This window comes from Artemia sp. Qi Xiang Cuo, chromosome 6 (assembly GCF_049724085.1).
Source record: "Artemia sp. Qi Xiang Cuo chromosome 6, ASM4972408v1, whole genome shotgun sequence".
In the NCBI taxonomy this organism is placed as follows: domain Eukaryota; kingdom Metazoa; phylum Arthropoda; class Branchiopoda; order Anostraca; family Artemiidae; genus Artemia; species Artemia sp. Qi Xiang Cuo.
Window position 1 is genome coordinate 16,477,820 of NC_142799.1, and position 24,059 is coordinate 16,501,878.

At 35.3% G+C, this 24,059-nt stretch overlaps 1 protein-coding gene across 1 annotated transcript in view; it reads right to left on the reverse strand.

Annotated features, from left to right (window-relative positions):
* Nep3 (M13 family metallopeptidase neprilysin 3) overlaps positions 1–24,059 on the reverse strand; it is a 189,635-nt gene that overhangs the window by 30,553 nt on the left and 135,023 nt on the right. The window contains exons 9-10 of the mRNA XM_089090512.1: positions 9,050–9,272; positions 7,608–7,731 (exon numbers count right to left, since the gene is read on the reverse strand). Coding sequence (XP_088946638.1) covers positions 7,608–7,731; positions 9,050–9,272 — 347 coding nt within the window. The remainder of the gene's footprint in view (positions 1–7,607; positions 7,732–9,049; positions 9,273–24,059) is intronic.

Here is a 24,059-nt window from a genome sequence, read left to right on the forward strand (position 1 = left end):
AAGTTTGAACATAATACCATCAGTCTTTGTTGGGATACTGCTGAGATGCCTTATTGATAATTAGCATAAATACATTGCATTTTGATTTAATCTTACGGCAAAATTGAGTTTTCATACATAAAAGCAGATGGGAAGGTGGGCATGGGAGGGGGATTAGTTTCCCTCCAATCACTTTCGACTATTAAAAAGGGCATCAGCCCTTTCTATTTTCAATCGAATGAGGCCTTTTCAAAGTTCCTACGACAACGCCTTCGATACGAAATGCCCTGGTCTAAACAACAACAACAGCAAAAAAGTGATATATTATACCCACATCGATCCCTACTATAAAAATGTCAAGCCTTTCAATCACTTTCGATTATTAAAAAGGGCACTAGGCTTTTCGATTTCCAAACTAATGATCCCTTTTTGAGTTTCTACGGCAACGCTTTCTATAAACACCGTATATGCCCCCAGGGCATAAATTATAACCCTTACCACAAGCGCTGTAAGGGTGGTTGTTATCCTCTAAGACCTAGGTTCCAGAATTTTCAACTACGTTAAACAAAATGCCTATCTCACAATTTTGATTGGATATGCTTTGGGTAATGATGGGCATGGAAGGGGTGTTAGTTTCCTTCCAATAATTTTCGACTATTAAAAAGGGCACAAGCCACTCCAATCTCTAATTGAATGAGCCTTTTTTGAAGTTTCTATAACAACTTCTTCGATATGAAATGCCCTGGTCTAAAGGAAAAAATAATAAATAATACATTGTGCCAACATCGTTCTTATATACCTCCAGGGCATAACTACAAAACCCTTGCCCTATGGGTTGTGGGGGAGTAACATCCTCAAAAAACATGTTTTCTCTCTGGAAATCAGTTTTAATGAACAAAATGGCTATCTTAAAATTTTGATTGGATGTGTTTGGGGAAAGGGTGGGCGTGGAAGGGGTGTTAGCTGCCTTCCAATTACTTTCGACTATTAAAAAGGGCACTAGTTTTTCCAATCGAATGCACCCTTTTTGAAGTTTCTATGACAACTCCTTCGATACGAATTGCCCTGGTATGAAAAAAAAACAAACAAACAAAAATAATACATTGTGCCAACATTGTTCTTTACTTAGACATATCGATTGCGCTGCCTATTATAACATCCTGAATTGCCTAATGCTCTTTTACCTACCTCTTCATCCGAAAAATCAGAAAGAAAAATGAACAGAATTTTAAAGTGGAAGGTAGAAAATTTGTTTCAAGAAAAATTTCTTCTTCTCCTTCCTACGAACCGATATACATGGCGAGCCCAAGATGACAGTATTTATTTTTAAGAAACAGATTAGCCGGGATGACTGTTGAAGCCCGGGGGTCGATATCAATAACCAAAAAACAGAGAAAAAAGCAAAAAAAAACGGCGGCGTATTAGTGACGCCGCCGCCGATAGAATCAGCGGTGGCGTCAACGCGCTGATGCAAGCTCGGCGGCGCGCCGCCGTTTTTTTTCGGCGGCGCGCCACCAACTTTTCGGCGCGGCTTTGGGGTCTACTCATCACTTATGTTTTTACAGCCATGGCTAATCTCTGACGTTCAAGCCCCCTCTCAATCCCCATATTCTTCAGATATTGCCAACGGATTTTACCGGGCCGTTACCCGGCAAACCGGAAACAAGCCTTATAGCTTTACTTTTTATCTTAGATCGTTGCTTGACAACGAAAATGTCGATAGCGAATGCCAACAATAAAACTTTTTTATCGTTACTAGGTAACAATTAGCGAGATTTCTCTTTGACTTTAAAGAATTGTACTGCTATATCCCAGTCACGTTCAAGGCACCATGAGACAAAGGGAACAAGAAACTGACAAGCGAGGAAACTTAGATTTTTCTCTGAGAAAAAAATACCCTTGCCATATAGTGTTGCCACGCAAAATCATATAATTAACATAGCTGAAAATTTTATTTGCGTTCATATTTTAATCTCTTATTTACTTCTGCTTTACAATAACTCAAAGATAAAAAAAGGTTTTTCCAAAAAGGGGTCAATATAAGCTGGATTTCAGTTTTTACTAGTCTATGTTTTACATGCTAATCTAGTCGAAAAGATTCCATAATGAATAAACAGAATTATAAAAACAAAAAGCATGCCCAACTTCGGAAATTCTAGGTTTAATCCAAATAATTTTTAATTGAAATCCTAATTTTACAAATTGAGATTTAGCTTCTTTTTTTATTCTGTTTCGAGTACAGCTGGATATAACTGCTTTGTCAGTGGTGATAGTAGTCTTTCATTTTAATTAAAAAACGAAAAACAGAAATAATGAAGAACGAGGAAAAATATTTAACAAACAAAAACCAAAACGAGGGTGATTTTAAGCCAGTGAATAAATACTAAACTTTTGAAGCTACCTAAATAAAAACAATAAAACTCCTTCCATTTAACAAATTTTTATAAACGAATTTTTCTTCGAATTTTTTCCATAAACGAATTTTTTCGGTTTTGCTTCTTAGTTATTTGTATTTTTTTTCCGACGTCATGCATAGCCAGTGTAGTCTCAAAACAAATTCGTTTTTTATGCTCCTATTAAATAATATTGGAAACTGCAGTAGCCTCCTATCAGTCTCCCATGCTCTTTGGTCACCAATCACCATAACTGCCCTCAGACTCAACATGCCCTGAAAGTTTCAACTTAATTTCCTAAGTCGCTGCTGAGACATTGTTGGTACGCCTCTTTTGATACATCGGCATGTGCATAGTGTGTTTTGATTTCGTTAAACATCCCCTTTAACATTCCCTAAAAGTTTGCCATCAATACCATTAGTCTTTTTCTAGACCCAGAATTCAACATGCCCCCCATTTTTCATATAACAAACCTATATGTAACGTAACCAATCGACAATTTGTATAAGTTACAGTCCTTGCCCCAATGGCTTTGGGTAGGCTTTTCAATCCAGACGAGAAGTTATAGACCCTTTCAACATTTTGGAAAAAAATGGCTATTTCAAAATTTTGATCGGATGTCTTTGAGGGAAGGTCAGGAAAAAGGGGGCATGATAAGTTGGCTGGTTGCCCTCTGATCACTTTTGACTCTTAAAAAGGGCGCTTTAAATTTCAATTTTCGATCGATTGAACCGCCTTTGGGGTTTATATGACTTTTGGTTCGACACAATCATCCTGGGGGAAATAAAAATAATACAATAAAAATAATCCATAATACATAGAACCCCTTCGCTCTTTATTTAGGCAATATTATTACACTGCATATGATAAAGAGGGTTGAGCATTAAAGTCAACAAAGTCAATCTTGCCATTTTTGGAGTACCCATTCCTAAGCCAGGATGAAACACTATATTTTTCATTCACAAAGCTAGTTCAAATTAGTGCATTGCCTCAGATATTGAAGTAGTTTTCTAAAAATTAACAGAGAAATTAACATCCCCTAAAAAATTTCTAAGAAAAGTAAAGAGTTATATTGAAACCAATAATAATAATTCAAACTTAAAACGGTCAGAAATTGCTATCAATAATGATATGAGACCCAAACAAACATGAACTAAAACGAACAATGAAGTAAAACTTAAAATGAACAGAAAATACCTAAGTAGAAATAAGAATAACGCCTCTTAAACAATTTAAAGGCCAATTGACACTTAACCGCGTTTGGGCCTTAGCGAAAAGGACACAAAACGAGGGCTTGTTACCCTCCAGTAACTTTGGACTCTTAAAAAAGGCACTAGAACTCTTAAATAACAATTGAATAGGACCCCCATCCCTAAACAATGAAGTTCTGTTCGAATGACCCTCCCTGCCATTTGAAGTGGCCAGGAGGGTCATAAATAAAAATTTTATTGAACTCAGGAATTATCCCAGCTGACTACAAAAAAAATAACTATAATAAATAACCCGAAAAAAACAAAATACAAAGAAAGAGCAAAAATGACTGGAAGCAACTTTGTCCTTTACTTAGACAGCACTACTGCGCTGCCAACGACATCTGATTTCCTTTTAGAGTACCAGTAGACTAAATATACTGACTTCGTTTTAATATATTGTCATTGGCCATTGGCAAAAGATTATAGTCCCTCTCAGGATAAGTTGGATACACTGGATTTACTGGTCTTAACCGGTCTACAAGATCATCACCAAAACTAAATAATTAAAACTTCGCTCACTTAACTTCGGTGAGTAAATATTGAGTTTATTTTATCAGACTTTATATTCTTTAATATTTAATTCTCTAAACTGCCTAAAAAGCAATGATTTAGAAGATTGAGGCAGATAGAAGGCAATCCCTCCATCTCCAGAATTCATTCAACGAAAACTCTCTTAGGATACCTCTTAGATAACTAACAGGTATCCCTCTTTTAGGAGCAAAACACATGAAAATGTGTGAATCGATTCTCCGAATCATTTGAATGTAATATCAAGGGAAAGTATGATACAGGCATTTTTCTAGAAATTAAAAAATATTCCCATATCTTCACTTAATCATACTTTTTTTAAGAATAAAAAGTAATTTAGTATTCCGGGTGAAAATATACGATGGAAAAAAAATGTTGAGGCCAGGCAGTAACTCAGAAATTCATTTCGTGAGGCCTGAAGTCATAATAGCGAAAAAACAGATGAATTGTATAAAAATTGCGCGAAATTAATTAACAGGGGAGGCCGAATAATAAAAGTCTAGAGTCTTCATGGGTGAGGGGACAATCTTGAAGACTCCCTATTTTTTTTTGTACGAAACCAGCACAGAATATTTTCCAGTCTCCCAATGATCTCACACATGTGTCTTCCTCTGCTGTGCTTTGAAATAACAACTGATAAATTGTCTCTGTCAAATCCCCTTTGTGGATTCTATTTAGCAAAAAAGGTTATCTCATGTCAGCACATTAGTTTTCAATGTTTTCTTCATTTATTTACATTTATCATATCATATTCATTTATCATATCATTTTTTATGATTTATTTATGTTGGTTTTCAGAGTTTTCTTTATTTATTTACATACATCTCAAACCAAAGACTTAACATTGCTTACATACTTAGCTATCTCTCTTGTTTCCTCATCTATCTAGGTAAAAATGGGATTTCTCAATGAATACATCCCTCCAGTGGTGTGTATGGAGAGGGGCCGAGGGGTGGGTGTTCCCTACATTTCTTTTGCTCCTCTAATTTTCAAAAATTTCATTTTTGGGGGATATCTTCATTGAAAAATGCCTTTTTTAAAAATTTCATTATAAAAACTGAAAAAAGAAAATAAATTGTCCTCCCCCTATCTTTTGTGAATGAATTTGCCCTCCCCCTAAGTTTGTGAAGTGACATTACTGTGTATCCCCTAGCTGAACAGTTCCTCGCACCCGAAAAATATTTGAATTGCTTGAATTTTTCTGATGTATTGGCTACCGAACCATAGAAATGGTTACTTACAAACTCTTAAAATGTATTAAATGAATTCACTAATTTATAAAGAACTAAAACTTTACAACGCAGAGTAAAAAAAAGTGTTAATTAATCAAAAATGCTGCCGTTTTGAACTCTTTATGGTCCAGATTATACTGGGCCTAAAAATAACATATCAAACAGTTCGTGGTAACGAACTGTAAGTAAAAAGTGATGCGGCTCAATAGTAACTGAAACTCTAAAGAACAGAATTTTGACAACAATAAATATATCAAAAGAACTGGTTTTTTCTATGTTGATTCCAACTGTATAAGTTTTGTTAATTTTAGTGTTACCTATCAAAGGCTACAAGCCTGAGAAAATTTACATGATTATCGAGAAAGGGGGAAACACCCCCTAAGAGTCAAAGAATCTTAATGAAAATTAAACCATCAGATTCTGTGTATCACAGAACCCTACTGTAGAGGTTCACTCTCTTATCTCTAAAAATGTGGAATTTCGTATTTTTTTCTGCAAGAAGAAAGATAACAAGATTTATGTTTATTTGTTTTTTTTTCATTTTATTTTCTTTTTTTCCAAGGGTGACCGTGTTGACCCAGTGGTCATATCGGGAGAAGGCTCATTCGAATAGAAATTAAAAGTTCTAGTGCCCTTTTTAAGTGACTAAAAAGATTGGAGGGTAACTAGGACCTCTCCCACGACCCTTTTTTTGCCAAAAATCGTCCGATCAAATTTTTTAGATAGCTATTTTGTTCAGCATAGTTGAAATGCTCAATGACCATGCCTTTGGAGATAACCTGACCCCCCCCCCCAGCTCCTGGAAAAAGGTATTCAAGTAGTAAAATTTGCCCATTATTTATGCATAGCATATTTACGCATTATTTACGCATAGATAGCTATTTTGTTCAGCATAGTTGAAATGCTCAATGACTATGCCTTTGGAGATAACCTGACCCCCCCCCCAGCTCCTGGAAAAAGGTATTCAAGTAGTAAAATTTGCCCATTATTTACGCATAGTAGGCTATTTGTTATTGGGAAGTGTGCATACATTTTTCGGGTGGGGAGGGGAGGACGAATTTTCTGCTGGGGAGATTTTCCACGGGGAAAATTTTCAATGGGGAGGGAAATTTCCAGGGGTTGAACTTTTCAGGGGAAATTTAACACTGGGGAAATTCTCCAGAATTCCTATGTGAAATTTTTTCATGTCTTGCTTTCTCTTTACCGACTCAATTTTACGCGTGGAGGTGTTAAGGGTAATTGTCCGGAGTAAACTTTCACCGGGATTGAATTGTCCAGAGGATATTTCCGTGGGGAGAGAGGATTTTTCTATAGAGGTGGAGCCAGATTTCCTGGCGTTATTTAAAAAACGATCAGAAATCAAATAAAAACTAAATTTTCCAAGCCAAAGTAAGGAGCAATATTAAAGCTTGAATCGGACAGAAAATATTACGTATATGAGGGGGGGGGTTGCCCCCTACTCAACGCCTCGCTCTTTACACAAAAATTAAAATGGTGTTTATATTTTATACAAACGACTCCTTAATGACAAAGGTTGTTCACTTAAAACAATAAGAAACTTTTTATAAGCACTGAAAACTTTGGCGTTAAGCGTTTTAAGCGATCTGCTTAAAATTCAAGGTCAGGGGAACCTTTCAGTAAAAATGTGAGTTTGCTGTCTGACCGACTACTTTTATAAATTTGAAAATTTAGAAAAAAATTGAAAAATTAAATTGAATTATTATATTGAAGACAGACACGCTGCCTGACCGACTACTTTTTTAAATTTGAAAACCGTCTTTCAAGAAACAATGGATGTTGGTATTAAGTACTATCGTAGTTACGGAGTTTTCCTGTGAGGGAGGAAGGGAGAAGTGTTCAGCTACAAAAAAGGGACCTGGACCATTAACCACTGAAACATTGAATTTTTTAAGATTTTAATCATGATCAACCGGCTTATTTAATAAAAAAAAGGCGATAAACAACTTTAAGTTCAATGCTCGATGAGAAAATGCTTGTTGAGACGCATAAACCAGAAAGAGTGTTCATTAGCGTTCAGTACAGTCTCCCCACCCCATTTCAATCTTCGACCTATAAAATCCTTAACATTAGGGCCCCTCTCGTCTTCCTCGGGTGCAAAACCACCTAATCTAATTTAACTTTAAAAATGGAAAAAGAAAGTGAAAAGATCTGGTAGTATTCTAATAAAAGAACGCAAATAAAAGAATCTACATTTAGCCTACCTATCATACTAGTAATCGCTTCAGCCTTCTCTTTAGCTGCCTCTCTTGTTTTCCCGTCCATCCAGGTAAGAGATGGGAAATTCCCAATGAATGCGTCTCGAACAGACCTAATCATCTCTTCAGCCTGAAATTAATTAGAAATTAGGAAACTTCTCTCAGAATATGGGAAATGTCGATAGACTTCTATGTAGGTCATAAGCAAAATTAGTTAAGAGCAACTAATGAGAAAAGTCAGGGCAAATTGTCTTGCTTTGTTAGGTGTAATAGGCTTGGCTAAAGAGATTGATGAACTTATACTAAAAATTTTTTTTAGGAACTTGGGTCGACAGTGAATAAATTAAGCTTGCATTTTCTGAATACACAAACAACTGTTCTGTTTTCCTTTCAGTATATGGAAGGGGTTGTCAGTGAATTATTTTATCTCTTTCCCTTTTGATAGCTCTTTTGTTTGAATTTTCACAGTGATTTTTGGATCATAAAATCACCCTTGAAATTTCGAACAGTCCTCAACTCAAAAAATTGTAGTGTGGGATACATTAGAATTGGCGTAGCATAATTCAGTGTATGACCAGTATGACCAGTTTATGACCAGGTACAATATTTGATGAAAAAAGTGTTTTCTAATTAAATCACGGGTTTCCCCCACGGAAAACACCTTCATGAAAACTAAAAAAACTAACATGAACCAATCGACTAAAAGACACACAAAATACTCAAAAACAAAATACAAAGACAGATAAAATACAATTGAAAATATAAAAATAATTGTCAACAAATTCCATAGCCCAAAAGCTGGTTTGTAGAGTTAGCAGGGATGGTATTCTTTATTTTAAGCTCTTAATGACAACAGAAGAACAAAAAAGTCGTATCTTCTGTCTCTGAAAAGCTCTAATATAATATTCATGTATTTGAGCTGGGTTGTTTTTCACCCAACCTACATTATTGACAATCTTTTGGGCAAAATCTAAATTATAACTTACATTTTTCTGCATTATAACTTAGATATTACCTGCAAAATAAATAAAAAGCCAGAAATATATGTTGTTTTCCTGAGTTTAAAACCAGGTACAATGTTTGAAGAAAAAGAAAATGTACCATACTACTCTCCTGTTTTTAATAAAATGCCAAACAATAAGTTCCAAAAAAATATAAATGCATAAAATACATAACAGTTTTACAGAGAAAGCAAATACCATTATTTTGCTTGTCTTCGTCTTTTAAATGCCTATAATCAAGAATGTTATCCTTGCTAACTCTACAGCTAGGTTTGTGGATACTTAAATTATTGAAAGTTTTTTCTCTTTCTTTTCGTTTAAAATGAATGGCTCTTACCCTCCCTCCTTCATCCAAAAGAAAAAATTAAATGCCGTGTTTGGGTATGAGATAAAAGAGCCCGGGTAGTAGAAAACAAATTTAATTAGGGACTAACATACATGACTTACAATTTGTTTTGACTCTTCATGGAAAGTTTTTCTGACAAATAGCGAACCAACGGCAAACCCTAGGATAGAATTTGTATCACCAACACAGTACCTCCAGACTTCTTCCGTATAATCTGTACCTAACAAAGCTTTCCTCAGAATCTTCCCTGCGTCACGGAAGCTTTTTGGCAATGTAGAGATGAACGATTTAACAACCTGCCACATGAGGTAATTTTGTAGTTGACTGAAAAGAAATAAAACTTAATATCCTTATTATTGATATTTTGACTGAGAAAGTAGGGTACGAGCTGTTCTAGGGGGGCCTGGCATAGATCCCCCCGGTGCCGTAGCCGAGGGGGGAGGGGGGGCTGCGGCTGAGGGACTGCCCACATTGATCCAATTTTTAGCTTTTATTCGATTTTTTTGCTTATATTTGAGTCGGAAGGGGTGCTGTAACCAAAGTTTCCCCGGGCACCACCAGCCCTAAGAATGGCTCTGAAAGGAGTATAGATATATATACAAATAGGTATATAAAACTCAAAGAATCATAAGACAAGTACAGAGTAAAAAAAAATGAACTCGAAATTAAAGTATAGAGACTCTAAATAGATCTTTTCGCCTAATTAAGGCCTTATTCATAATTTTTTCCATTTGTTTAATTGCATGGTGGTTTATTGAATCCAAGGAATACAGGAGTAGCACAAAATGCTCCCCGACTTTCTCACTGGCTTCGCTACAGATTAAGACAAAGATGGCTAAAATATTTATAAATGGTTATTAAGGTGAAATTACTTTCAATCCATTGCATGCATTTTGTTGACTTTATCCATAGTTCTTCTTATTTAATAAAGCTAACCTGCATTCCCGCTACTCTTCACTAAAGCAGTTTTTGTAGGAGTATAAGTGTTTATTTTGAACTTTTGTTATGTGTCGAAAATGCCAATTCCGCTCATTTACTTAACACAATTATTTTTCCCCTGAATACGGTCATAGGAGCCAGTTCATATTTAATTATCAAAATAATTTTTTAAAACACTTTTTCTTGCTTTTTTTTATTAAATTTTTAAATTAACCAAGAAATTGCTCGTCTAGTACTTCCTCTGCTCATTTTTGTCCATGAAATCATACTTCTTATGGAAATCCATTGTCCTTTTTTTCTCATGTTTTCAAAAAATTATGTTCTACCTACCGCATAAGGATTCTCAACCTTCAATCACCGCCTCATTGAATCTATTCAATGCAGAAAATGTTGATGTGAGTGTTAAACATGGATACTATGAACAATTTTACCCTCTACAACCCCTTTCTGATAATATCCACTTTCAAATTTATTTCAATGAATACTACTTTATGGAAATGTCTTCGGAACTTTTAGACGTGGAAATGCAATTCTAAGAGTCTAATAATACATTGTCAATACGGGGCAATTGGCTATCCTAGGAAAATTGTTTACTACGTAATTTATTTCGTCAAATCAGTGTCTGCATCAGTGGCACGCTGGTGAGCACAAGGAACAATCTTTCAAATTATACAAGCTATATGAAATTCATGTTGATGACATCCAAGTCATACAAGGAATTGAAAGGCACCTCCAATGGATATGAATATATTACTAATACTGATAGTACAGATGCACTTAAAAATGCTGCAACTAGTGAATTACATCTAGTTGGAAAAATATATCTTGTAATATTTAATATACCCCAATGGCTACAACCCAATATTAAAGTGGATATAAAATTGACACTTGCTCCATCCGATTTCATATTGAGAAAAGAACTTGCTGCCAATCCTGATGTAACTCTCTCCCTCATCTCGGCAGTACTTTATGTACGCAAACAACAAGTCATGAGTTCAGTTGCTTTGGCAGTGGAAAAACTGAGAGCCAGTGGAAATAATATTAAACTACTTGTTCCTCATACAATCACCAATCAACGTCATATTACCATGGGGTCACGCGCCTTCATCGACTCATCCTTTATCAATAGCGAAATTCCGTCAAAACTCGCTTTTGCATTTGTAAAAAGCGACAGTGCAATAGGATCATGGACTGGATGTCCACATAAATTTGAAATGTTTGGACTTTCATCTCTTGTGTGCAAAGTAAACGGTATCCCACTCTACAATCTATCTTTTGATAAATCCTATAGAACATTGTATGAGTTGACCATGCAAACCCTAGATCATGATTCACAACTATTTGAAAATGGTATAACCGAAGAAATGTTTGCTACAACACATGGTATCATTGTATTGGATTTGTCTGGCACGCATGATATGAGTATAGTACGTACGGGGTGTGTGCGTTTAGAGTGTACATTTGCTGACCCATTGGCTGAAAGTATTGCACTAATCTCACTAAATCAATATGAAACCTATTGGGAAATCACTCCCGAAGGCAGTGTTCTACTAGACTTGGCACCATGAACACCAGTCAAATAATCAATGTATTTAATATGGATCCCTACATGTCCAAGTACAAATCCTATTGTCTGCCCTCGGACTTTCTTGGATAAATTCAAAGTGGAAACAATATCTTGGTTATTGTTAATAGCAGTCCGTCAACTGTGCTGAGGGGTCATTGGTTGTGTATCTTTCAAACAATGAAGACAATTGAATTTTTTGATCCTCTTGGTCTACCCCATACATTCTACACACCCCACATCAGCAACTATATTGAGAGCAGTGGGAAAACTATTATTCAAAATCGGAGGAGAGTGCAGGATCTGACGACTAAAACCTGTGGCCTCCATGCGCTGCTATATTTTGTTTTCCTATGTCGCGGCTATACTTACAAGCAGTTTCTCAACATTTATGTTGACAATCCATGTCTGAACGACTTTCTAGTGGAAAAGATCCTCTCAGACCTGTATAATATAAATTTCAGTGCCCTAAGAGTAAAGTGCTTAAAAAATGTTTGTGAATTTGTTTATGAATAAAATGCATATATATATACAACAATGTCTTTAAATCTTTACTTTAGATTTCTTCATCGGTATATAGGCAACTGTCGTGAACCACTAATGTCGGTAAATCATCTGGATTCACTATATATTGATCTTGATTGACTGCAAAGTCAGGGTCACATTTTCTACAGTATAATGTAACTTCACTCTTGTCATATCTCTTTGTATAGTAAATGATACTATTTGCATTCATATTATGAAATTCACGAGTTTCAATTTGCTTATTTGAAGCAATATTGAAGCAATGGTGAATCACATTCGGTAACTGCCAAATAAAAATCACTTGGTTTATAGTAATAATAGGCAGTGTCGACACAGCGATGTCGTTGAAACCAAATGGTCTTGTTACCCCAACAGTTGACTCATAGACATGGCTTCTCCTCCCAGAATAATTTAAATCCACGACGATACCAATCTCGTAGAAATAAACTAAAATCAAGTTTGGGATTCTTTCCAATCATAGCGGGGTAAGTATTCTCCCACTGACAACATTTATCGTATTGACAATTGGAGCACAGATGTCCTCTAGGGTGCGAGTCATAAATCTCTTCAAGTCATGAATTATATCCTTTAATTTGTGCTGCATAGCCTCTCTGTAATTTACAAGGATTAAATAATTTGCACTTTTCACTATAGTCATCAATAATTGTACTATTCTCACATTGTGTCTAACTGCCAAGTGAGTACATACACAGTGGACATGTATAGAAAATTTTTTGGTTTCTGATGTCAACTCTCTCACAGCTAAAACGAAACTGATCGTCCCTGCTGACGGATAAATTCAGGGTGGAGGAATGGAAGAGGACTAACTCTGTGACGTCACCGCTTTCGAATGGTGGGGGGAGCCATCTACATTGAATCTATTGGCAATGTTTTCAAAAGTGTATCCACGATATTATTCTGCTTTGTTCCAATTAATACATCAATAAATTGAGTATGAGCATTTGAGTCACATTGATAAAGCTTCATACAATAGTCCAATGGGGGAGAATCAGTTTTTGTTATAATGTCAAGTGTTCCCCGAGAGAATATCCTGCGTTGAAGAGATAACTCAAGAAAATCATCATCCAAAATCAAATGTTTTTCTATAAACACAAGATTCGATCTAATTCCATCTTTCTCAAATTTATTCATTTTTAAATCTTTTCACTCTGACTGCTGACTCTAGACTGACCATGAATCGTTAGCCTATCATTCTAACAACAAAAAGAAAGAGAACAGTTTCGATTTCGAAAAATTTTTATTGGATAATTACAACAGTAATACTTAGCATCTACAATGAGTGATACAGTTTATTGTCTTCGATATGTTTCACTAATACACTTAAAGCACATTGAAGTCTATTCAACTGTATTATATCAACTTTTGCAGTGAAACATAATTGATCCTCCATTTTAAATTTGCTCAAGGAAATCACATATCTTGCACATACTTCATCCCATTCCAGACAAAGCCGTGATCCTCTCGTGATTTCCACCGCAATGTTTGGTGCTCTTGTATTATTGCTACCAACTCCAATATCAACTTCCAATAGGGTAAACATACCAGTCATCATCAACACAAATATATCCAAATGAGTAAAGTCAAACTGTTCTCACTCCTTTGAATTCAATTCACAGACTAATAAAAACTATAGCAAAAATCCTTTCCTTAAATTCTCTGCAATCCTCTCCCGCTAATATGTAACCAGTCCTCTGATTGGCTTAGAAGGAGACACGTGATCTTGTTTCCCGTTATCGGATCAAAACATTCTCCCCACCGATTACGCAATCAATTTCTCGGAAATTTAGTTCTCCTAGTCGAGTCCTGAATCAAAACATTCCCTCTAGCGTAAACCTGGACGAACAACAACAACAAATCAATTGACCTTGACCTCATTAAACTAGATCAATAATCCTTGAATAAATTCCCCTTTCTTGGATCAATTCTAATCAATTACGCAATCAATGGCAGCACATGTGTTCTCCCTGGGGATTCTATGCCCATATATGGTGTGGGGTCAGAGTCAGACTCAATTTTAGATGGCAGCACGGTGTTCTTGTAGGAGATATTATGGCTTCCCTACTTATGTCACCCCTAAAGACATAGTTATTGGGTCTTTCAACTAAGCTGAACAACATTAATATCTCAAAATTCTGATCAGACAACTTTGGGGGGAAAAGGGGCAAGAAAGGGGGGCTAGTTGCCCTTGAATCTTTTCGGTCACTTAAAATGGACATTAGAACTTCTCCGACTGCCGATATTCTCAGACTATTTCTTCGATAAGATTACCCATGGGGAAAAAAATTAAGTAAACGCACATCCGTGATCTTTCTTCTAGCAAAAAATGCAAAATTCCCCATTTTTCTATTTAGAAGCTTAAAATCCTACAGTAGGGTTCTTTGGTAAGCTGAATCTGATGGTGTGATTTTCATTAAGACTCCTTGACTGTTAGTGGGTGTTTCCTTCCTTTTACGAAAAACAACCAAATTTTCTCAGGCCCGGAAATTTGGATGGGTAACAATAAATCTTGCATATTTAAAACCAGCATAATCAGATGATTCATTTGAATTGTCTATTGATATCGAATTTCTGTTTTTTAGATTTGCGGTTACTATTGAGCCAAGTGGCTCCATACTTACAGTTCGTTACCACGAATTGTTTGATCCCCGCATAACTGAAACCTAATACTTTTCGGTGTGTTCAAGAACTGATTTTAATTCATGCATCAACGAAGGCATTGAAACAGTTTCTGCAGTGTAATGACCGGTGTCGATGCACAAAAAGCATACAATTCAACTTGGATAATAAGTGGCTTCGAAAATTAACAGGTTTTAAAAGGAATGACGTACATTTATTAAGGCAGTGTTTTCATGTCTCTGTTAAGGGTTGTTAATTTGCTGGATAATTTACATGTTACCGATTCTGAATTTTTTTCCAGAAAATTAAAAAGCAGAGACTACTTAATCTAGTGGCAAGAATCTGTAACATTTTAGGAAGAATCTAAAATTTAGCAAACTCTTACAGATGACTAGTTGTCATCAAGAATGTCTGGTTTGATTAGTAAGAAGGGAGTAAGAATTGGTTGAAGTTTTCAAATGAATAGCTTGGAGCAAATGTTCCTATGCAAAAGTCCTTGTACCTTGATGGAGGAAAAGTAAAATGAATGAGTCACAGGTGATTTTAAATAAACTGGTAATTTTAAGAAATGAGGTTCATTTTGATTGAGGAAAATTTTATACGCGGGGAGAATTTTTCTGAGGGGGAACCGTCTGAGGAGGGAAATAGCTGACACAATAAATACACGAGTAGCTAAAATAAACTTTCGTTAAAAACCTAATTCGAAACTTGATTTTTCATTGGGTTTGCCCAACTCGTTAAAAACTGAAACATTTTCTCAGAAGCAAGGCCGTATTGAGAGGTGGTTTAACCCCTCTGGAATTTTTGTCAGACTCGTAGAAGCTCAACCAAAATATATATAAACAAATTTTGATGGTTCCCCCCCCCCCAAGAAAAAAGAAAACCAAACAGATACTGTCTTGCTTAGAAGTCATGCAATCAATTTTATTTGCCCCTCGATCATTGGCGTAATGTTGTCAAAATCCTGGGGGGGGGGGTGGCAAAGTTGGAGCCAATTTTCCCAAATCAAATGAAAATGACAATGAAAACTGAGAAATGATCCATATATTACCGTAGAGACAAAAATATACTAAAGAAAACTGCCTGTTTCTCTGGATACTTGTATTTTGCAGGCTTATCTTAGTGACAAGATTTTTTGCAGAAACTAAATTTCAGCTGGGCGGGCAAACTGAGGTCGGGGGGGGGGGGGGGTGGTAAAATTGGGTGTAGAAGGACCAGTTGCCGCTCCTGTCCCATAGCAAATTACGTGCCTGCCTTCGATCGGTTAAGAAATGGCTTGCAGATTATGGTAATCGGCGGTGCTTCTAAGCAACACAATTAATTTTTGAGCCTTGACTAAGGTCTAGTCTGTATTTTCTTTTTTCGTGACATAAGCAATTGTACTCCTTACGAAATTGCGCATCGTTCTATGAATGAAGGGGTTAGAAAATTCATAAAGATGGGGCTTTCCTTTTATCTTTTGGCCCAGACTGACCTACAAAAAAAATGATTTTTTTTTATTTTGAAGAAACTCTTACCACGGTTTTAGCATTATCTAGACAGGATAATTTCAATGACAAGATCAGCTAAGAAGTATAAATTTATTTCCAGTATATAGTAGTAACATACATATGTATAAATGCATTCGTTTTCAGCATTTGAGACTTTTTTTTAGTGTACGCAGTAAATAAACATTAATTCCGAATTACATTATCTTTGAAGCCATGTATGCAGTTTTATTTACCTGTCAACTCGTTTAGAAATGGCTCTCGGATTACCATATTATGAGATCTTCTTCCGTCCAGAATTTAGGGTAATAAAGCTTCCATATATATAATTTTGATCTAGCCCCTATGCTACCATTGCTGAAACATAAAACACAAAACTCGAATACAAGAACTCCTCAAACAGCAAACAAATACCTTTTTTTTCATTTGCCTGCCTCTTTGGTAGGCCTACCCTATTTCTGTAGCTAAATTCGGTACTTGTGCACCGTCTGGTACCCACCGCTATAACTGTATCAAGGAAACCAGACACAAAACCCGACAAACGGGTATTTCCAATAGAGAAATGGAATGCAAAGCGTGGTTTCCATTGCGTTTACAATATTTAAACTGTTATTTTTTGGGGTTTAGGGGGTGGAGGTACCTTGGTTAGGTTACGTATTTAATATATGCTATGTTCTACCACCCACCCACCCCCCAACGTGCAAAAATATAGCCCAAAATTGTTTCTAAACTATTATATATTAATCCGATTTTTTTTTATTAGCATTAACCATACTTCAATTCTTTTGTTGGTACCATATTCTGCACAAGTGCACTAAATTCTTAGACCTTGTAATAACCAATATTTAGGTTTTTCCGATATGACACTAAACAGAATTTTAATCTATCAAAAAGGAGGGGAGGGGACTTGGTCAAGATACAAAAATCACTTCTTGTGTGATCGCACACAAGAAGTGTGTCCTTATCATCAATAATTCTGTTTAAACTTGAGAGCAAATGTATTTCAGATTGGGAGTCAGTTAAAGAGAGAATACTTTCAGACTCCAAACAGTAATCTATAAAAGATCTAGGGCAAGGTGGATGGTACCCAGTTCAGCAGAAAAAATAAAGGACCCCAATGGAAGTAGAGAGCTATCTTATACTCCCACCCCTCACCCCTGCTGCCACCTACAACTTTTTTTAACACCATATATGGGCATAGAACCACGTGGTTTATGGACTTTGTCAGTGAGAATGAAAAAACATGAATTTTGTCACATTTATGGATGGTTTTATGGACTTTGTCACTGAGAATTTGAAAAACAGGAATTTTGTCACATTTATGGATGGTTTTCATGGACTTTGTCAGTGAGAATGAAAAAACAGTATTTTTCTCACTTTGCTGTCAGTCATTAATCAAATTGTTTCAAGGCAAAGTTTAGTAATGTCTGACAGGTACTGCTCCAGGAATAGATCCAAGTCATTAATGTCTTTGCCTCGGAAACAACTCTTTTGGTCGAACTCCAAAGGATATTAATAACCAAACGCCATGGAAACAATTCTCCAAGAAACATCTTAGCGATGAATTATTTTAGCGCGGGGAATCAGGTTTCTTATTAATTTGAAATGCATTAGCGCAGAGATGCCAAAAACAAAAGGAACACGCTGAATTACGTTTAGGGATAATTTTGGCGAAACTGTTTTAGACAGGTTATGGAATTATTTCGGCGAAAGATTTTTGAAGAGATTTTGGAAGAGGATTTGAGGGTGAAACTCTGTGGTCGTTATAATACACAAGTTTCATTTGAACAGTTTTGTGAGGTCCTCTACCCCAACCCCAAAGGGTTCCGATCCCCCTACCCCAACCCCGAAGGAAGCCTCCGGTCCTCAATGGTCCCCCAAGCTCCCAAAGGCCCACCCCAGACCCCGAAAGGCCCTCCCCGGGCCCCCCAAAGGCCCATCGAGCTTCCAACGGACTCCCCGGCCCCCAAAGGCCCTCCCCCGGGCCTCAAAGGTCCCTCGGGCCCGAGAAGCGCCGCGGGCCAGGAAAGCGCCGCATGGAGATGCGCCACAGGGGGAGGCGCCGCGGGATCGGGGGATGCGCCGCAGGGGATGCGCCGCAGGGACGCGCCGCAGGGATGCGCCGCAGGGATGCGCCGCAAAAAGTAAACTAAAAAGTAAAAATTTCGAAATGTTATCCCCCAAACGCCCTCCCCATACCCCAATTCCGAAGGAACCCTACCGGTCCCCAAAGGTTCCCCGGGCTCCCACCCGGTCCCCCAGACCCCCAAAGGCCCTCCCCTGGGCCCCAAAGGTCCCCCGGGCTCCCAAAAGACCACCCAATCTCAAAAGGCCCCCAGACCTCCAAAGACTCCTGAGCCCCACATTATAATACTTTTTTATGGCTTTATTATATCTTTTCTGAACAAGTTCCATTCATAATGTCATTCCTAAACCCATTTTCCAACCTCAAAGAGCCCCCTCCCCAATTCGTAAATACTTTCTTGAATTTTTTAACATGGTATTTTTTTAACTTTTTTACGTATCTTAAAATGACATGAAATATGCTTACGGCTCTACCAATTATACTCTGTGCTTGTTCATGGACACGACGTGGCTTTCCCACTGGTACTCTATGGCAGGTTATCGACACTACCTAGTTTATTGCATGCATTAAATCAGTATTTTTTACGCAGTGGAAGGATAAACACACAATTCATATCTGTAAACAAGTGAAAATGAATTATTCGACGAAAGTATGTGCACATGAAAAAATTATCGTCGTGTTGAATACAGACAAGGAGAAATACCTGAACTATGAAACGAGTGCAAGCGGTAACACTATTGGAAATGTATGCATGCGTTGTCATGACAGCGAGAAGTTAGATTTCTTTGGAGTACCCAAGAATTTCAATCGTGTAAGCGGTGGATATGCAAGAGTAACATTACCAGAGAAATTAGTGCTCAAAGAGAATGCAAACTTAAAAATAATTTTCGATGATCAGGGACAACTCCTTGCTAGGGTTTCTGGTAACACATTACCTGTTGATAAATCCTATCATCATCTTTCCGGTATTAGAATTTTAAAGAGAACAAGAAGGAGAAGACAAGCATACTCCTGCAATAATGTCATTAATCATATCTTGTCAATATGCCAAAACTGGCATATATGTAAAAATAATGTGACAGTAGACAGTGAAATCACAGGCAGAATAAAAAGGACATTAGCAGACAATATCATCAATGAATATAAAGATGAATTGAGGGAAAGTGAGGCGCAAGTGAACTAATAATGTGTAATAATGTATTTAACGTATTTTTATTTCAATATTTTACATCTCATTATTTCATTAAAAATATTTTATGCTTTATTTTGTTAAGTGTTCATTATTTTAGGGTATGCTAGAACGTCAAACGTTCAGAATATCTATTAAAAAGGTCAGAGATGAAAGAAAAAGAATTTTTAGAGATAAAGATACTACTAGCAGGCTCAATGTTTCATAGAAGATAAAAAATTTCAAGATTTCTTCTGAATTTTACCAAAGAACACAATTCATTTCTAATTTCACCAGAGAAAATAAAAAGCTTCCACTTCAGTTTTAAGTTCACCAAGACTTAAAAAATTTTAAGTTCACTTCTAAATTTTTCTGTAGAAGATGTAGAAGATAGGAAAAGTTATGCTATGATTGTGATTATTTTCCATGGAGATAAAAAGTTTCACTTTAATTCTAAATTTTCTTAGTTAGGTTAGGCTAGGCTAGCCTAACCTCACTTAACCTAACCTAACTTAATCTAACCTAACCTAACCTAATCATAAACCTAACGTTTTGCCTGTCTCTCAACTAACCCAAGCTAACCTAAGTGACGCGTATGTGGGCTAACCTAACTTAACCTAACCTAATCTAACCTAACTTAATCTAGCCTAACCTAACCTAACTATACTCGTCGGGAAAGGTTAGGTTAACTTATCATGAGCGCTCATGACAAGTTAACCTAACCTAACTTAAACATGTAGAAATGTTTCTATTTATTTATTAATATTTATTTATACCTAACCTAACCTATTGTTTTGGAGGTTAGATGAACGAGTTTGAAAGATTGTCTTTAATAATAGAACGAGTCCCTCATTTTCTAATTTAAAAATTTGAGGGGTAAATCCATAAGACAAAGGAGCTAAAATTTAATTTAAAATTAGAAGAGAACTTTAAATTTTTCATCTCTTTGAGAAAAAACCTGAACTGAAATGGAACCTTTTTATTTTCTCGGAAAAATTAGAAGAGAACTTTGAATGTTTTATGTCTTTGATATATTAAGAACTGAAGTGGGAGCTTTTTTGATTTTCATTGGTAAAATTCAGAATTGAGCTAACTTTTTCCCTTCTTTAAGAAAATTCAGAAGAGAACTTGAACTTTTCTTCACTTCATTGTGAAAATTTAAAATTGAACTATAACTTTTTATCTTCCGGGAAAATATTTACATGTATGGTATTTATCTTCTGTGAAAATATTCACAAGTATGGTATTAATTTTTCTATCCCTCACCGAAAAATTTAGAATTGAACTTTAAATTTCTTTATGTCTTTGTGAAATAAAGAACTGAAGTGGAAGCTTTGTTTTCTCTGGAGAAATTAGAATTGAAGTGTGTTCTTTGGTAGAGTTCAGAGGAGAACTTAAGCTTTTCTTCACTTCGTTGAGAAAATTTAAAATTGAACTAGAACTTTTTATCTTCCGGGAAAATATACACAAGTATGGTATTACTTTTTCTATCTTCCACCGAAAAATTTAGAATTGAACTTTAAATTTCTTTATGTCTTTGTGAAATAAATAACTGAAGTGAAAGATTTCTATTTTCTCTGGTGAAATTAGAATTGAATTTGTGTTCTTTGGTAAAATTCAGAAGAGTACTCGAATTTTTCTTCACTTCGTTGAGAACACTTTCAATTGAACTGGAACTTGTTATCTTACGTGAAAATATTCCCAAGTATGGTATTACCTTTTTTATCTTCCACGGAAAAATTTAGATTTGAACTTTGAATTTCTTTATGTCTTTGTGAAATAAAGAATTTATGTGGAAGATTTTTATTTTACTCTAGGTAAATTAGAATTGAATCGTGTTCTTTGGTAAAATTCAGTAGAGAACTTGAACTTTTCTTCACTTCGTTGAGAAAATTTTAAATTGAAGTGGAACTTTTTATCTTCCGTAAAAATATTCACAAGTATCGTATTACTTTTTCCATCTTTCAGGGAAAAATTTAGATTTGAACTTTAAACTTCCTTATGTCTTTGTGAAATAAGGAACTGAAGTGGAAGATTTTTGTTTTCTCTAGAGAAATTAGAATAGAATTGTGTTCTTTGGTAAAATTTAGAAGAGAACATGAACTTTTTTTTATCTTCTGTGAAAAATTTGGAACAGTATTTTAAATTTTGCCTCTCTTCGAGACAGATCTGAACTAAAGTGAAAAATTTTTATATTATTTGGAAAAATAGAAATGATAAATGACTAATTTATTTTTCATTGGTAAAGTTCAGAAGAGAACTTGAACTTTTCTTCACTTCATTGAGAAAATTTAAAATTAAACTAGAACTTTTTATCTTCCATGAAAACATTCACAAGTATGGTATTACTTTTTCTATCTTCCATCGAAAAATTAGAATTGAACTTTAAATTTCTTTATGTCTTTGTGAAATAAAGAACTGAAGTGGAAGATTTTCGTTTTCTCTGGAGAAATTAGAATTGAATTGCGTTCTTTGATAAAATTCAGAAGAGAACTTGAACTTTTCTATCTTCTATGAAAAATTTGGAACAGTATTTTAAATTTTTTCATCTGTTTGAGAAAAATCTGAACTGAAGTGGAAATTTCTATATTATTTTGGGAAAATAGAAATGATCAATAACTTATTTCATTTTCATTGAGAAATTTCAGAATCGAAGTTAAACTTTTCGTCTTCCGAAAAAATATTTGGAAGAGAACTTTAAATTTGACTCTTTGAGAAAGGTCGGAAGTGAATTGAAGATAATTTAGAATTAAAGTGGAACTTTTTATCTCCATGGAAAATAATCATAATCATAGGATAACTTTTCCTATCTTCTACAGAAAAATTTAGAAGTGAACTTTGAATTTTTAATGTCTTGGTGAACTTAAAACTGAAGTGGAAGCTTTTTATTTTCTCTGGTGAAATTAGAAATGAATTCTGTTCTATGGTAAAATTCAGAAGAGATCTTGAAATTTTCTATCTTATATTAAAAATCGAGCCTGGTAGCAGTATCTATATCTCTAAAAATTCCTCTTCTTACATCTCTGACCCTTTTAATAGATTTTCTGAATGTTTGACGTTCTGACATACCCTAAAAATAATGAACACTTAACAAAATAATGTATATGACATTTTTAATGAAATAACGCCATGTAGAATTTTAATATAAAAATACATTAAATACATTATTACACATTATTAGCACACTTGCACTTCACTTTCCATCAATTCATCTTTATATTCATTGATGATATTGTCTGCTAATGCCCTTTTTATTCTGCCTGCGATTTCACTGTCTATTCTCACACTGTGTTTACACAGGTAACAATTCTGGCAGGTAGACATGATATGATTTATTACACTAGTGCAGCAGTAGGCCTTTCTTTTCTTCTTTGCTTTCATTTGAATAGTAATACCAGAACGATGGGAATATGATCTATCAATAGGTATCGTGCTACCAGAACTGTAAGCAAGGAGTTGTCCCCCATCATCGACAATTTTTTTTAAGTTGGCATTCTCCTTTAGCACTATCATCTCTGGTGCTCTCACTCTCGCATATCCACCTTGAGCAATTTTGAATGATTTCGATAGTTCAAAGAAATCTAACTTCTCGCTGTCATGAAAACGCATGCATACATTTCCAATAGTGTTACCGCTTGCACTCGTTTCAAAGTTCAGGTATTTCTCCTTGTCAGCATTCAATACGACAATGATTTTATCATGTGCACATACGTTCGTCGAATGATTCATCCTCACGTTTTTACAGATATGAATTGTGTGTTTATCCTTCCACTGCGTAAAAAATACTGATTTAATGCATTCAATAAACTAGGTAGTGTAGATAAACTGCCATAGAGTACCAGTGGGAAAGCCGCGACGTGTGCATAAACAAGCACAGAGTACGATTGGTAGAGCCGTAAGCATATTCCATGTCATTTCAGGATTTAAGAAAATTAGAATTAAAGTGAAACTTTTTATTTTCATGGAAAATAATTACAATCATAGTATAACTTTTCCTATCTTCTACGGAAAAATTAGAAGTGAACTTAAAATTTTTTATGTCTTGGGACTTTTCTTCTTCCGGGAAAATATTTGGAACAGAACTTTAAATTTTTTCATCTCTTTGAGAAAGGTCGGAACTGAATTGAAGATAATTTAGAATTAAAGTGAAACTTTTTATCTTCATAGAAAATAATCAAAATCATAGCATAACTTTTCCTATCTTCTATGGAAAAATTTAGAACTGAACTTTAAATTTTTTATGTCTTGGTGAACTTATGACTGACGTGGAAGCTTTTTATTTTCTTTGGAGAAATTAGAATTGAATTGTGCTCTTCGGTAAAATTCAGAGGAGAACTTGAACTTTTCTATCTTCTATGAAAAATTTGGAACAGTATTTTAAATTTTTTCATCTGTTTGAGAAAAATCTGAACTGAAGTGGAAAATTTTTATATTATTTTTGGAAAATAGAAATGATCATTAGCTTATTTCATTTTCATTGAGAAATTTCAGAATCGAAGTTGAACTTTTCGTCTTCCGAAAAAATATTTGGAACAGAAATTTAAATTTGACTCTTTGAGAAAGGTTGGAAGTGAATTGAAGATAATTTAGAATTAAAGTGGAACTATTTATCTCCATTGAAAATAATCATAGGATAACTTTTCCTATCTTCTATAGAAAAATTTAGAAGTGAACTTTAAATTTTTTATGTCTTGGTGAACTTAAA